Below are 16,288 nucleotides of genomic sequence, written 5' to 3'. Positions count from 1 at the left end.
CCACCGCTCAGCTTCTGCTTTTGTTGCTGCCCTGCTAAGAAAGTACTGTCTGTCTGCCTATGGATACATTTATTTTTCTTTTTTTTTATTTTACCCTCAATAACTCTTCATCCTCTCATCTTCCTCTCTTATCCGTGTATTTATGTGACAATCACTGATGTCCTTCTCTGTCCCTCATCCTGTGTTTTCCCTCTTTCTCTGTGCTTTCCTTCCTCTTCTTTTTTTGGCTGGTCTGTGTGTCTCTTTGTGGACGCGCATGTGTGTGTGTGTGTCAGGAGGGACAGAACGACTTGGAGCAACAGCAGAGGCTTCAGTTGCTCTCTTCTCTCTTGCAGCAGGTGAGATATCTATCAGCTAGAAAGCAAAGGAATTATGTGATGTCGTGTGTAGGATGCCACGCTTAAGGACATACAACTCTAATTAAACCTCCATCTTACCATGCACACATACAGTACACACACACACACACATATATATCCACACCTGCATGCATGAACACATAAAACTTCTTAAATATGCTTTGAAACACATTTCTTCTGACTAAACGCACAGTCAGGCATTTACTTGTCTTGCACAGGCATGTTAGTACAAAATACATGATGGCGGGATCCACGTGTGATTACACTGAATGTAACTTTTGCTGGTGGTGTATTTTGTTTTATTTCTGCTGGTAAAGTAGTAGCAGAAAATATTGCAGCTGTCTAAACATAAGTGGTAACATTACGTTAGTTCCTCAAAATAAAATAGAAAGGTCTCCTTTCTAAACTTCCTGCTTTGCTTTGTAGTTTTCAAGAATCATACTGGAAGACGTCCATCACAGAAGTGTTTAAATATAACTTCATTAATAAAAGCCTCAAAAGGTCACAATGCAACACAGCCACAGGCACAGTTGTGTTTTGCTTTATTTCTCTTGACTGGAAAAACTGCCTCTGTTCTATTGCTTTAGCTGTCACTTTGTTCATCTACAGCTTTAACCATAGCTGAATACAGCAAGTCCACCTTTGCTATCTGGAAGTTGCATTCTGAAATGTCAGAAATGAGCATGAGCATCCTAGATGGATATAAGAAAATTATAAGTTCCAACCAAAACAATTCAAATGTAGTACACAGTGACAAAAGACCTCCTTTTAAATATAAAAAGTCTCTTACAACAGCAACTCCCAAAATCATCTTCAACAACTTAAGTGCCAAATACTGGTGCACAGTCACATCATTAGACACATTCAGTATATAGTCAGTCTAACACATGAGCTGTGTCCTGATTTTATAGTGCATATTAATTCTCAGCAGGTTTTGGGAATGTAGTGTGTTCATACTAGAAAAGTGACAACTATATAAACTATACACAAAGATGTATGCATATTAAATCTGCTTGAGTGTGCTGTTGATGTACAGCAATGCACTTCCCAAAGGAAATAAAGGAGTTTTTTTTTTTTTTGTCTTGTAAATTGCTGGTGCACATATTGCATTACTTCTTGTAAAAATGGTAAAGTACATTGATTCCTTGTATACTAACGACAAAAGCATGTGTCAGAAAACAGAAATTGCCTACATTCCATATACTAAATGTAAAAACTATGATCTCTTAGGTTAAAAGCAGCGTTCCAGTATTGATATTTTCACATAGTAAATCCACTCCATTAATGAACATATGGACGAGTCAAAACCTGCACCGTGAGGTAGACACATAAAATGCACACACACACTTGGACATGCACTTATGAGCTCACCTCCTGTACTAGTGTTACATCTGAGGTGTGTGGGTCGATGATCATTATCCAGACTCATTATAAGGGCTCCTATGAGTAATGCTCATCTCTTACAATGTGTATGACACATGTACTGGTGTGGTCTATTTCTGTTGGTCTTCACAGCTCCCTTTGAAACCTGCCAGGACAGCTTAGTTTGATGTGAATAATGGAAAATGTGACAATGACTGTGATATTTGTGGCTTTTTAGTCTTTTTAAAAAAAATCTGATTTACACTATTTTTAAGAAGATATATGGACAAACATCAGAGGACCATAAAAATGAGGCCAGTTGATGAATGAAACACCCTGAGAAAACTCACACATTGCCATCCAGGTAATTGGTAAAGAAGGCCTTTTTTTTCTTTTTTAAAATCGATAAAACATCTAACAAAAGATTAGATAAAGATTAGAAAAATGAAGGCAAATGTACATGGAACATGGGTGCATGAAGTGGGACAGTGTGCAGGTGTTTTTTCATTTTTGTTCAGGTTGTGCTTTCCTCTGACACACATTAACAAGTCTATAGCTATCAGCCAACAAGACGAAGAGTCTACAGCCATGCTAACAGCTCTAAGAGGTTGTACTTAGGCACAGCGGTGCTTTGAACTAAATGCTAAAGTCAGCATACTAACATGCTCACAATGTCAATGGTAGCATGCTGATGCTAAGCAAGTGCAATGTTTACCATGTTCACCATTCACCATGTTCCACCACCAGCTAGTTTAGCTTTTATCCACTCTGTGCTTAATTTATCTTACCTGTATTATAGTGTATTATATTTTGGTTTGCTTAGTACTTCCATTCTCAGGTGTGCATCGATGTGATAGTGAGCAGCTGTAACGAAAGAGTTTCCCCTCAGGGATCAATAAAGTATTTCTGGTTCTGATTCATTGTAGTTTAGTGTTAGCATGGTAATATTTGGTAATAAGCACTAAACACAGGGTGCTCTATCCAATAGTTACTGACATATTCCACTCTATACCAATGTGGTGGACTGACCGAGAGCCACAGCGCTAGCTACCACAAAGAGACACAAAATGACCACAAAGAGACTAAAAAGACCAGAAAGAGATGCTAAATGACCAGAAAAACACACAAAATGACTACAGAGAGACGCAAAATGAGCAGAAAGCAAGGCACAACAAGATGCAAAATGAATATAAATCAACTAAAAAGAGACTCATAACAACCAGAAAGTGACACAAAACCACTCCAGGGAGATGCAAAATGACCACAAAGAGAAACGAAACAACTACAGAGACACAAAACAAGCACAGAGAGACGCAAAACTAATACAAAAAGACTGCAAACGATGCAATGCCATAATATGTGGTCTTTTTGCATCTCTTTCTGTCTGTGTGTCTTGCGGAGGAGGAGGAGGGGTCCGTTTACATGTCTGTGTCTAGGGACCCCTTGTCTCATAATCTGTCCATGGCTGTGGGCTATTTAGAGTTACAAATAGCAGCTATTTATTAATACTATTTATTATTTGTAGATCAAAAGCTACATTTTGTGTGACTGTCACTGTGTTGGACCTGTCAGTCATTTTGGGATTGATAACATGTTTAATCCTGCATTCTGACTGTTGATGGTTTGTGATTGTGTTTACATTTAGATCACAGATTGAGTTATTAATGATTCTTGGGGGTCAAGTGATGAACTATGAAACTCAAACAAACTATACAGGAAGTCCAGTGAGAAGCTCCATGTAAACTGAATGTAAACATGCAGAAAGAACTGGAACTTTGGAACTCAAAGCAACAATTCCACTCTGAGCAGGTCTTCATATGCAGCAGCAACTGTTCAGACAGAATCATTTCATTTCAGACATTTCAATAGGTGACACCCCTTTGAGAGATAGAAAACTTTGAGCAGTCAGACCACTGATAGCGACAACAAAAGTTGATCAGAGACGAACTATAACTGGACCATGACCTTCAAGCTGACTCTATCAGCCTTTGGTTACAACAATTGGGCCAAGCAGCTGGAGGACCGTGAGAAAGAAAACGAGGCTTTGGGCACCCAGGTCGAGATGTTGAAGGCTCACCTGCAGGGTGCTGAGCAGCACATAGCCTGTAAGGAGGAGAAGGTTGGCGAGCTCTCTACCAGACTGGAGTCAGAGACTAAAGAGAACAAGTTCCTATGGAAGCAGGTAGAGCAGCTCACCAACAATCTCCAAAAAGAGAGGAGCGTGAGCCTGGAGCTGACTGAGCAGTTGCAGCAACAGAAAGGCGCCCTTCAGCAAGAACTTGAGGCAGAGAAAAGGTCTCACGCTGAAAGGGTGAGAGTGGATCAGGAGCTGATCCAGAGGCTGAGGGATGAGCAGGACGAGCTCCCGAAAAAGAGAGGAATGTGAGCCTGGAGCTGACTGAGCAGTTGCAGCAACAGAAAGGCGCCCTTCAGCAAGAACTTGAGGCAGAGAAAAGGTCTCACGCTGAAAGGGTGAGAGTGGATCAGGAGCTGATCCAGAGGCTGAGGGATGAGCAGGATGCCCTCCGTCAAGAGTTGGAGACCCTGGAAACAAAACTGGGGGATCTGACATCAACCAATCTCAAGCTTGCCACCAAGCTCAAGACTGAGGAGGTGGTCAGTCAGGCCCTCCAGAGAGAATTTTCCCAGCTGAACAAAGAGCTGAAAGAGCAGGAGGAGGAGTTCCTTCCAGAGCCCGAAGTATTTGAGGAGAAGCTCCCAGAGAAAAAAAAGAGGCGCTCAGTCTGGAAAAGAGTCCGCCACTTTCTCGGTTTGAGGAAGAAGAACGAGAGGCGGGAGAAGGAGTCCACATCCAACTAAGACCTCTACACCTCAGCGGCTCAGCACCTTCCCACCATCAACAGCTGTATGCCGTCTTCATGTTCCTCCCTGTGTCAGTGTGGGTTTCCTCAAAGTGCTTCAGTTTCCTCCCACACACCAAAGACACGAAGCTCAATCAATCGGCTTAAAAAAAGTCAATAAAAACACTTCAGAATAAAATTTCTGCCTGTGTAGCTGTATTTTGTAGTAGTTGTTGTTAAGTGGTATTACACACAACACTGAATGATCAATGTTTAAGGACAGCAGGATTGTTGGAGACAAAACATTTAAGTTGTGTTTGGTCTGTACTAGGTTTTACATGTTTTATAGCCATAGAGCCACGCCGCTAGCATGTCTTTTCTTTATCTATAGCTGTTTCTAAAGTCATACCCTATTTACTCGCTGAATTGTGTCAAATTTATGCATTATATAATGCAATAATATACTACTTTCTGTCAACAATCCCAAAATACAATGCACAGCCTATATTTTACTGTTCCTTAGCACAAAATGAACATGACACATCTGCAAGGGTTCAATAGAATTTTGATTAATACCAGTGTTATAGAAAAGTTGCTTCACCAGGTGCTAACTTTTAAAAAGCAGTTGGAAAAACAAAACAATTGGGTTGTAATAATAACAAAGAAACTTTTTTGTCCATTTTCTCTTAAAAGACAGGTAATGTAGTTCTCCTGCTTTCTTTCACGCACACACTCACATCAATGAAACAATACAAATATTCACACTCACTCAGACACCTTTGCAGATGCAGGCCACTGCTGTCGTCTGTGATTTTTAATATTTCTTGTGGGAAAGTCAATCAAACAACTACAAATAGATGCAGATGTAAAAGAACAAAAAAGGGATGAAAAAGACACAAAACGACCACAAAGAGAGGCAAAACAAGATTCCAAACGAGATGTGTAACAACTACAGAAATACAAAATGACCACAGAGAGAGACAAAAAAAAAACAACCACAAAAAGACAAGACAACCATGGAGAGGTAAAACAAGATGCAAAACAAGACGTAAAACAACTAAAAAGAGATGCAAAACGACCAGAAAGAGACACAAAACAACTACAGAGACCCATAACAACTTCAAAGAGACATGAAACGACCACAGAGATACACAAAACAACCACAAAAGACTACAAGCAATGTGATGCCATTGTTTGTTGGGGGTGTTTTGCGTCTTTCTGTCTGTGTGTTTTGCTCCTATGTGGGAGTGGTGGGGGACCTTTTACATGTCTGTGTCCTGGGACCCCTTGTCTCATAATCTGTCCATAGCTGTGGGCTATTGGGAGTTACAAATAGCAATTATTTATTAAAACTTAATAATAATATTATTTCATATTAGATTATTTAAAGAACCAGGTCTTAACACATGTTTACTCATTTTAGAAATGTGCCCCCCTTCTGTCCAGTCTGGCCTCCCTCCTAATTTTATTTCTAAACCACAGAACCCCACTTATATTCCACAGCGACTTATATTTCCTTTACTTACATTATGTTTCTATCTTAATATGGAACCAAAGTAATTTTTTTATACACACTAAATTTATCTTTCAACATCAACAGCAGTGAGACGTCTATATGTGTCAGACTGTTTGATCTGCATGGTGATGGCCTGGTTCTTTGGAGTGGATGAGAACGTCAGACTCTCACAAGACATCCATTTCCACATCGACCAACCTAAGTCAATATCTCAGACCGTCCATCTCTGCTTCTCATCCTTTTTAAGATCACTGAATGGTGATTTTTAAAAAAAAAAAAAAAAAAAGAAAAAGAGGTTTGGTTTTCTGCCTCTCATCTCTCACGCAATACTGTATCTTGTCCGGACCAGATCATTGCCCTTCAAACCACGTAAAACTCTGCCTTTCAGACTGTCACACTGTCTTTCTGACTGAGAGAGGGATCAATATGCCCTCGATCCCACTGATCAAAGCTTCAGCCAGGGATTCATTCATTATTGAATTACATCTGTCTCTCTTCACTGCCCTTTCCTTTTCTTGCTCATGTGTTTTCATCTATTCAGAGAAAGAACCAGCAGCTTTCCATACTAGGCATCATCACCACTGAATTATTATTTGTCCCAGACAGCCTGAATTTGGAAACAAGCTTGGATTTGGATGAACAAGCTGCTCCAGTAAATCGAGACACTGACTGGCAGCAAACACAATGACTAAAATGTTTTTTCATTTGTCTGTCTAAGGCATCTTGTGGTAGTGAGTGATCTCCGCCAACTTATTTGTCCATCCATTCCAAAATTAATTAACTGAGCCTGTGACATTTAACACTTTTTTTGGTCACTTTTTTTGGAAACTCATGATGTACCAATTGTACCAATTTTAAACTGAAAGGTCAAAACGGATGATTTTCATCAGCACATTCATATAAATGTTTTTTTTGGGTATAACTCATAGTGGACATACAATCTTGGATATAAGCTTTAATTTGAAATCGGTCCCTGTTTGAAAATAGCTGATTGAATTCCTGATTCCTTAGCTACACACCTAAACTCCATAATTGCTATCCTGCAACCCACTTAAATAGGCGGCAAAGCAATAAGATATTCTATTCACTGTAACATCAAAGCCTAAAAAATAAAAGATCCATCACTCCCCGGTTTTGTCTTGAAAACTACTTTTGCTTCCTTTCCTCCTCCTCCTTCCTCACTCGTGCATTTCTCACCTCCAGTTCTTTGTTCCGCCCTTTCTGATTGCAACCATGTGCAGATGTGTGTGTTCACAAAACAAATGATTAGGCAACAGAGAAGTGACAAATATGCGTGTATGTGTCACCCGCACAATGTTCTTTTATAGAAGCTTGCAGCACATGGGGTAGAGGTGCTGATAAAAACACCAACTTTTTAGGTTAAGCAACATTATGTTTATTTGCTCCCCTTCATTTTCAAATGGTGTTTTTAACACGTTTTTTTTCCCACCCTAATGATTTTATAATGTGCCACAACTGTGATTGCATAATTGCATTTAGTGACATTCCAGTGCTTCCTGAATTAAAGATATTTTTTCATTATCATTTTATGTCATTACACCAATTTTCCCTACTTTTGCTCCCAGCTTAAAAGGTTTCTCAGTTCATCACTGAACCTAATTTATATGGCTATTTTATTTTTTAATCATGAATATTCAATATGTTTAGCCTCTTTAAGATGTTCACATGAAGCCTTTCAGGATGTATCATGTAGATTACTGACTGGTGTACTGTGTGTGTGTGTGTGTGTGTGTGTTCTTCAAATGAAGCAGAAGTACTCGGCGGCCTCTCTCTGCAGCATCACCACAGAGGTGCTGAAGGTTTTGAACGCTACAGAGGAGCTGATTGGTGAGGCAGGAGGTGAGAGCTATACCCCATCAGAGTCCATGAGTGCTTCCCCCATCTCCAGTAGCTCTGAGACCCGCAGGCTGGACCAGAGGCTGACCAAGATGGAGGAGAATGTAAGCTAAAGGGCACCTTAGCCCAATAGTTTCACCACTTTTTCCACCCAAAAAGAAAAGTTTGTTTGACATTCAGTCTTATTGGGAACTAAATGTCTGGCTCTTCTTCTCTGTGCAGGTGTACCTGACTGCTGGTGCTGTGTACGGGCTTGAGGGGGCGCTGGGGGACCTGGAGCAGTGTGCCCGCAGTATTAGCAGTGGCACCACAGACACAGAGCTTGCCTTCCTGGAGGACCAGGTGGCCACCGCAGCCGCTCAGGTTCAGCAGTCTGAATTACAGGTACTGGATGGCTTTGTCCCTTTTCTCTGTCTTCTTCTCCAGTTGTGTTTGTGCCAAACAGCCCCACTTTTTTTTTTCCCAGCTCAATGATTCCGTTGATTTTGTTTTTTTTAATACTAATGTGAACTGTGATTAGCTTCACACTAGGATTCAATGCTGTATTGCGTTGTGTTTTTAAATGAAGCCTGTTTCTCCTTTTAAGGTATCAAATATTGAGGCCAGGATATCAGCTCTGAAAACAGCAGGGTTGAATGTGGCTGTCAGCAATCGCTTCTCCAAGATCAAGCCAATGGCTAAGGTAACTCACTGCCCGTCAAGTACACAGCTCTCCCACACAGCCATATATTCTTTGTCGTTACTACTTATGTAAATAAAGGAGAAAATAACGTGAGAAAATGAGAACATATAGCAGTTCAAAGACAGGATGATTTGTTGATTTTTAATGTGAAGTTTATGATACGAATACTCTGATTACAGCCTCAAACCCTGGACTCATCACGCCATCAAAGGAGGAAGCTTCCAGCCCCTCCACTGAAAGGTACCAAACAAGTTTATCTTGCTCAATTCAGAGAAAAGTACACACAAAGAAAACTTTGTGCATGCAGCAGTAAATAATAAATCTGCCTCCAAATCTCTATTCAAATAAACATACATTTTTGAGAATAATTTTCCGAGTTTTGATGTAACTGAAAACTATCTAGCACAGAGTGACGAATAAAACGTCTATGATCTTTTAAAATAAATTCAATAGCTTTTAATTATGTATCTGTATGTCTAGCCTTGAGTATTACATTGAAACTAGAATTTAAAACAAATAAAAGTATTTGGATTAGCCAGCCCCCGGTGTGTAGAATAATTAGTTATCAGCATTGAAGTAAAATTACTTTCATATCAGCCACTTCAGGAAATAGAAACTCCCAAATTTAAAAAAATAATTTTCTTAAGATGCCCCATATATCTTAAATTACAGAGGTGAACTACTAACAGTGATGGAAATTATTTTCAGTCATGACCAAATAACATTCATCATTTCATGTTTTAAATCATTTCCATCTTGATATTGATATGTACTAAAACATGAAAAAAGTAACTACATATTTCAATCTGCGAAAGTTGATTAAATGATCCAAATTTGAATATATTTACTGCTGTGATGTTCGACCTACTGTACGTCCCTCTACTTCTCAGTCATCAATTGGTTAAGCAAAAGTAAAGTGAGTCTGCTAACCTGTGCTGACTTGTAGAGTATATGTCATTCTCTCCTATCCACAAACACTGCTTAACGGCCTTGTATACACATACTGTGTGTGTGTGTGTGTGTGTGTGTGAAACAAAGACAGCTAGAGATGGGGAGTGAGACAGATACGAGTGGACACTTTTATTCACCTTTAGTTAGCATCACACATTTTGCGCTTTGTCCTAAAAGAAGAGATTGGCAGCTGAATGGATGGAAAAATGAATACATCTGCTAGAAAGGGACTAAGTAACTGAAAAGCTCCATTAGATGTAAAGCAGCCAAATGGAAACACAGACAGTACAGGAGGATAAGGCTTGTTTTAACAACCAACAAGAAGTCGGTTCCTTTTCATGTCAGTGAATGGCCTTTTTCTGTTGGAGCTTTCTTTATTTTCATTTTTGTTTCTTTTTTTCTGCACCAGCATCCACACAATAGCTCTGATTCAGGGTGGCTTTTTCAGCACAGCTCCAAATACGGACAGCAGGCAGGACAATGGGGTAAAATCAGTGACCAAGACATGTAATCATGTCATTGATTCCAGCTTAGAGTACTGTTTTTTATCAGTGCATCATACAGTATGCTCTAAATCTATGGCTGGGAAGATTTAAAATGCTACTTTGCTTAATGCTGGGGGGGGGGCATTTGCATTTCAGAAAAGTTGGAGCCAGAGCAGCAGGTGAAAGTGTTTCGGCCACAGTGACAGTCAGCAGCACAACGAGTCCCTCAGGGCCACTTCAGAGCCCCAGGGACGGGGGGCCCTCTCATCCAGTGCCTTGATCCAGTGTCGCCTCCAGCTCCAGGCCAAGCAGGGGCCAACACCTGCCCTGTGTGATCCACCAAGCACTCAGCCCTCAGCCAGGCACGGTACCGCATCAGTCAAATGACTCACGGAAGACATGACTGGCTCTTTCCTCTTTTCCACTTTATCCTCCATTTTGTCCTGCTCACCATGCACATATCATCAAGCAAGGATGACTCAACAGTCAGTGTCTCTGCCTTAAAAATCTGCAAACACTCCTCATGACCCAAGTGAAAAAGAATATCTGTACAGACAAAAAGAACTCTCATTTCCTTTTTTTAATCTGTCTGCAAGAGTATCGTGAGTTACTGTACAATGACGACGTGGAAAAATCATGTGAAACTTTCTGTGATTCAGTGTCCCAAAAAGAGGCTGAGCCGTGTTTTATACTGCATCTTCTTTTTCACCAAATGAAATGTCATGAGGAATCTTATCATACTGTAAGCCCCTTCAGAGCTTTTTTGGATGATTGTCCTTGTTCACACCCACAGCTATCAGATGGTAATCCTCATTTGGGGAATGATTGTAACACCTTTGACATTTTAACCATTTAAAAAAATGTATGCACTTACCAGGAAATAGTATTTAGATGTGCAAAGTATCAGACCAAAACATTTTTGTCCTTCCTTCCTGCCACTGAAATTGCTAGATGGCAATAATGGAACACAAAGCACACTTGAGAAATCTGTCATTCTTTATAAACAGCCTCAGTAGTTGAAGGAATAGTTTGACATTTTGGGTAGTATTCCTCTGTTTTGCTAAGAGTTACGGGAGAAGATTGATACCACTCTCACTTCTGTTCAGTAAAAGTGTAGCCTGTTAGCTTAGCTTAGCATGAAGACTGGAAACAGAGGGAAAACAGCTACCCTGACTCTGTTCAAAAAAACAACTATTCCTTAAATAAATGCAAACTGCAATGACTTACTGGGGAAGTGCGCTCCCATTTATTTAGAAAAGGAAATAACTCCTCAGTAGACACACACACACACACACACACACACACACACACACACTACAGCCTTAATGTGGAAGCTGTGAGCTTTTACATTGAAATTAGTCAAAATAAGGTTTGGTTAATGTCTGAATGTCAGATAAACTCGGCTCAACCTAAATCTCCATAGGTTTGACATTCAGCTTTGGTCTGACAGCCTTCCCTCATACAGTATTCTTCAACCTAAAGTCATTTTCTTCCTCTCTGTCAGTTCCTTTGTTTACTTTCAAACGTGGCCTTTTATTTGAACTAAAAGGTATTTTCATGTTTCCCCTTCGCTGGGTCATGTCCAAACTTTTGTGTTACATTGCAAAGATTTTTACATAATGAAGTCTGACGGGCTATATAACAAATGCCATGAAACCATGATTTTGTTACAAGCAATTTATTTTTGTACTTACTGAACGTTTTTATGCAATACCACTGAAACACGTACTATTGCAAATTAAAGGCTTTATTCTCTCCTCAAAGGAGCCCTCCTCAGCCAGTCCTATCAGACTCTCATGTGTGATGATTCAAAGTGCTTTCAGTGTATGCCTGCATTTACCATTTGATATTCTGCCAGTAATGACGATGGTAAATGTTAAATAAACAAAGGTGACATCAGGCATTTTTGGAGCGGCTAGTACGATTCATACTGTATTTTACTCCTTAAACACTAGATTTGAGAATATTGCCTTTCATTTTTGGGTTATTTTTCTTTACTCTGTGACCACTTATATTAGTCAGAATCTCAGTTGGCCATGCGGTTGTCAAAGGTTTTTTGCTGTGGTTACAGCTTAAGAGCAGAGTTGGATTTCCTGATAGACTGCTTGAACTAAAAGGTGCAATGATCTTCTGTATGAATGCTCTGCCATTTCTATTAGTGACCTTTTCATCCCAGCCTTTCACATCTCTGTTTTTCCTGTACTTTTGTCAATCTTGTTCTCCAGAGGTGTTGGTGTATAAAAGCATGTTTCTGGTTTTATCACAATTGATGTAAAATGTTCCATGAGAAGCACAGCCACAAGGGTCCAATCATCAGTGTCCTGTATTTTTCTAATGTAAAAAAAAAATTAATAATCTCATCACAGAATTTGTTAATATGTATATGTGTGAAAAGATGGATATGATACAGAATAATATATGAATTGCCCAATCATAGTTGACCAATCTTTCTATGTTGTGTGAAAGAGACTGTGTGCAATTGTCATGACTTGTAAGGCTTGATTCACACAGGAAGTTTAATTTACTACTGTAACTGTGTCCCAGATACTCAGAAATGATGAGATTCACACAGAGTTAAAAACAAATCTTACTTTTGTTCTTGTTTAAATCCAGTGTGAGTGACTACAATGAGGTTCACTGTGCACAGCTCCACAGGGGGGCATTCACTTTAATGTGCAATCGTTCGTTGCAATCCATATGACATGTTGGGGAAAATATTAACAAGCAAAAAATACAGATTCTCTATGTGCCACAGTACTCTGAGGAAAACAAATGTATTATAAAATGAATAAAATTTGCAAACCTAAAGCTTTTTTTTTTTTTTAGTGTGTGTTACAGGAAGGCTACAGGCAAAGTGATGAACAGATATAATCACAACATCCTGGTTTATTAATCAATATAGAATGCATTTTTATGTATAGATACATTTGGAGAGTGATTTCATCAAGAATACTATCAACCAAGGCCTTATAACAGACGCCAGGGAGAAATACAGTTAAGATCTAGAGCAAAAGAGTATATAACCTCAATCAAGATAAAAAATGAAGACACTCTAAGTTTGTGGATGAAGCGGAGGAGGACACGCTGTCATGGTAACCAATCCCTGTCCTCCCCATCCAGCACCTTCTCGAGGCTCTCCTTGTTTCTGAGGCTGTTGAGCAGCAGCTCCAACGTCCTGACGACGGGCTGCACCCCCCTGCTGCCCAGAGCCTCCACACTGCTGTGCCTCTTCCCGAAGCGCCCGATGGGTCTCACCCCACGCCCCACGTACCAGAATGGGTCTATCTCTGGACCTGGACGCCACACAAGCACATCAGCGGCAGTGATTAATATGACCAACATTACTGCCGGAAAACAGGATGATTTTTATGATACTTTAACTTCAATGAGTCAATTTTGTAGTGTTAAAAGAAAAGACTAAACAGAATTATAGATTTAATTTGAAACCTAAAAGATCTGACTCCAACCTTTATATAGACTTTTGTCTACTGTTGTCTGTGGGAACATAAGTGATTTTCTAAGCTGATTTGATACTTTCAGGAACTATATGGAGAAATGATTTGTTGGTCTTCCATTCATTCCAAGTCATTCATTGTGATACACAAAGTACAAATAAAAAGAAATGACAGTGTATTACAGGAGCAACCTTCAACCTCTGCAATCTCAAGTAAATCATTCAAAATATATTAATATATACATTTAAATGAAACCACTGTTATTTAATAAGAAAAATGAATACAGCAATAATCATACTCTTTGTACAGTAAATTGTGACAAAATAATACACATAGTAGATTACATGATACACCAGTGTGCCACACATTAGTGGATGAGGATATTCCTTATTTTGAGCTAAATAAAACATGTTGAGCTTCTCTCTTTAAAAATAAATAGCTAATACTTAAATGCTGTAAATGACCCCTTGAGATTCAGAGAGGTTTTTCAAACTGACAACATACTTTCTAGAAGTAAAATCTTATAGTAAATAGTAGTAAGAAGAAGGATTTTTTTTTTTTGATGAACTCACCCTTAAAAGCCACAAACAGACATACTGTGAAGAGGAATATGCTAAAACACGTCTGGCCTCTTATCCTTTAGCCTGTTAAACCCCTCCAAACTACTTCAACAAATTCTGCAGGTTGTGAAAAATAAAAATAAAAATGGTCTTACTTCTGTTGTCGACATTGTGAACAATGTGGAAGTCGTGCTCCACCGTGGTGCTGTGAGCGCTGCTGAAGCTGAAGGAGAGGAGGAGGAGCAGCGCCAGAGCTGCGGGCAGCCAGCGGCTCGTCAGGACGCAGTGCCGGGCATCAGCCGCTCTCCCGGGCAGCATGCTGTGGACGGACTCGCTCAAGGCACTACAAAGGGTGGAGGGACGCTGGTCAGTAAAGTATCACTCACCGTTTAAGGACACTGAAAACAGAAATATCAGTTAAAGAAAGCTGAAACAGATACAATTAGACATCCAGATATATTTAAGTCAGGTAAGATCATTAAAAAAAAAAAAAAAAACTTTTGAATATTATAGAACAACTGTACTTCCCGATAGGAACACTATTTATAAGAGATGAAAAAATGTCATTAAATAGCATTAAGTCATTTAAACCTCATTACTAAGCACCAGAAGCTCACACATGAATATTATTATATAAACTGAATTGATTTAAAACACACTATGATGACCTTTATAAACTCAGAATTGTCACTATATGTCCCTAAGCTGGTTAGAACTATCATGGGCTATTCTAGTCTATCAATTTCATATTATAATTGTTCACCCCATTTACAGTTGTAACTATTAGAATAGTTAACACAAATTTACCAGGGCATAAACACATAACTTATGGTATCCTCATTATCTTGCATTCAATACAGTGAATTTGTAAAAAACAAAACAAAGAAATCTATAAGGTAAACAGCAGCTCCTTACCCTGAACTTTGTTTAACAGGCTGAGGTCAGCTGGCGGAGGTCTGAAGTCCTTATTGTTGAGCAGGTGTGCTACAGCTTATATATCCATGCTGCTTATGTGGTTGTTGGATGATGTATCAAGAACGTCATGTCACACACAGTGATCCCAGACTCCAGGATGCATCACCCCCACCCCCACCCCCCTCCCGTCCACCCAGTCTTTAAACCCCCTCATCCCTTTGAGAAAGGAGGTTTGGTGTTGGAGCTTTCCTGATGTTATGTTTCCTGTCACGCAGCAGAGCAGTCCATCAGGAAGTCAATGACATGTGGACAACTTTAAATTAGTGAACATGGGGAGACCCACCACCTCAAGTAGGCCTGTCAGACAGTGACCTGGAACTGTGGTGGGCGTTTCTTGATTTGCCTTTCATCAATCAGCTTGATTACAAGGGGCAAGGCAGGACACATTCAGCTACTGCAAAAACCTCAGTGTATTCTTGAACAGACTGTCTTGTCCCCGGAAACGAAACTTTTGGAACTTTCTTAATAATAATCAGCTCTGAAGAGCGAGATTATAAATGCAAACAGCTCACTGCACCTACAGTCGCTCCTTCTATTCAAAGCTCTCATAACACAGTTAAGATATAAATATAATGTCTGATACTGAAGTGCCAGATTAGAGCTTTAGTGTTGTAGTGCTGGAAAGATAATATTTTAAATCGGTGACATCAAAACCACAATATCAAACTGATTCAGGAAGGCGTGAGGGCTTTAAATATACTGTAAGTGCATGTCAATTCATGCTTGCCACCAGTACATGAGGTAACAGTGATGAATCACAAGTGAGAGGCCAAGGTGAGGAGAACTTCGCCCACTCAAGTGTATTCAGGTGTAAAGTCGCCTTGGGGCCTAAAACGATGTCCGTAAAGGTCATGATACTACGTGACAGTGTAACCATGGAGCTTAACCTTAAGATGTGCATAACATTAAATCAAATTAAATAAATCAATTAATTCCTTTCAACTACAATTTTTGTGACTTATTGAACGAATACATGCTTAATCAAATGCTGATAAATTCCCATGACTAGTTGTGCCCATGGCACCTTCACAAAACTAAGTCAATGAATTCTGCAGTGGATGTAATGCTAATGCTAAATGCTGTAATGCTTAATCAATTAATCAATTGGTCAATGGACAGAAAAGCAATCGCTTTGAATCAATTGGTCATTTAAATCTTTTTTTCAAGCAAAAATGCTAAATGTTTGCGGGTACCAACTTCTCACATGTGAAAACGTTGCAGCTTTTCTTTGTCTTACATGATGGTGAGTTGAATATTGATGAGTTCTGGAGTGGCCATCAGACAA

At 39.5% G+C, this 16,288-nt stretch overlaps 3 protein-coding genes across 10 annotated transcripts in view; 2 read left to right on the top strand and 1 right to left on the bottom strand.

Annotated features, from left to right (window-relative positions):
- The window catches only part of myripb (myosin VIIA and Rab interacting protein b), a 110,777-nt gene extending 97,956 nt beyond the window's left edge, over window positions 1–12,821 (top strand). For 2 of the 8 annotated variants that reach the window (XM_044177132.1, XM_044177133.1), the window contains exons 12-17: window positions 276–338; window positions 7,808–7,999; window positions 8,118–8,279; window positions 8,482–8,577; window positions 8,757–8,817; window positions 10,170–12,821. In XM_044177132.1, the coding sequence (XP_044033067.1) occupies window positions 276–338; window positions 7,808–7,999; window positions 8,118–8,279; window positions 8,482–8,577; window positions 8,757–8,817; window positions 10,170–10,216 (621 nt within the window). In that variant the 3' untranslated portion in view covers window positions 10,217–12,821. The other 6 variants (XM_044177127.1, XM_044177129.1, XM_044177131.1 and 3 more) reach the window with 6 other exon arrangements.
- Window positions 3,682–4,707, top strand: LOC122866908 (trichohyalin-like). Its single transcript, XM_044177157.1, has 2 exons — window positions 3,682–4,061; window positions 4,223–4,707. Exons 1-2 carry the CDS (start codon window positions 3,682–3,684, stop codon window positions 4,539–4,541), a joined length of 699 nt encoding a protein of 232 aa, XP_044033092.1. The 3' UTR covers window positions 4,542–4,707.
- Window positions 12,664–15,101, bottom strand: prlh2 (prolactin releasing hormone 2). The gene is made up of 3 exons (XM_044177158.1): window positions 14,944–15,101; window positions 14,184–14,426; window positions 12,664–13,306 (listed from the first exon to the last, which is right to left on the bottom strand). The coding sequence occupies exons 2-3, from the start codon at window positions 14,344–14,346 to the stop codon at window positions 13,101–13,103; spliced, it is 369 nt and encodes a 122-aa protein (XP_044033093.1). The 5' UTR covers window positions 14,347–14,426; window positions 14,944–15,101; the 3' UTR covers window positions 12,664–13,100.
- Between the last annotated feature and the right edge of the window lie 1,187 nt (window positions 15,102–16,288).

This window comes from Siniperca chuatsi, linkage group LG19 (genome assembly GCF_020085105.1).
Source record: "Siniperca chuatsi isolate FFG_IHB_CAS linkage group LG19, ASM2008510v1, whole genome shotgun sequence".
NCBI classification, from domain to species: domain Eukaryota; kingdom Metazoa; phylum Chordata; class Actinopteri; order Centrarchiformes; family Sinipercidae; genus Siniperca; species Siniperca chuatsi.
This window is presented reverse-complemented; position numbering and strand designations above follow the sequence as displayed.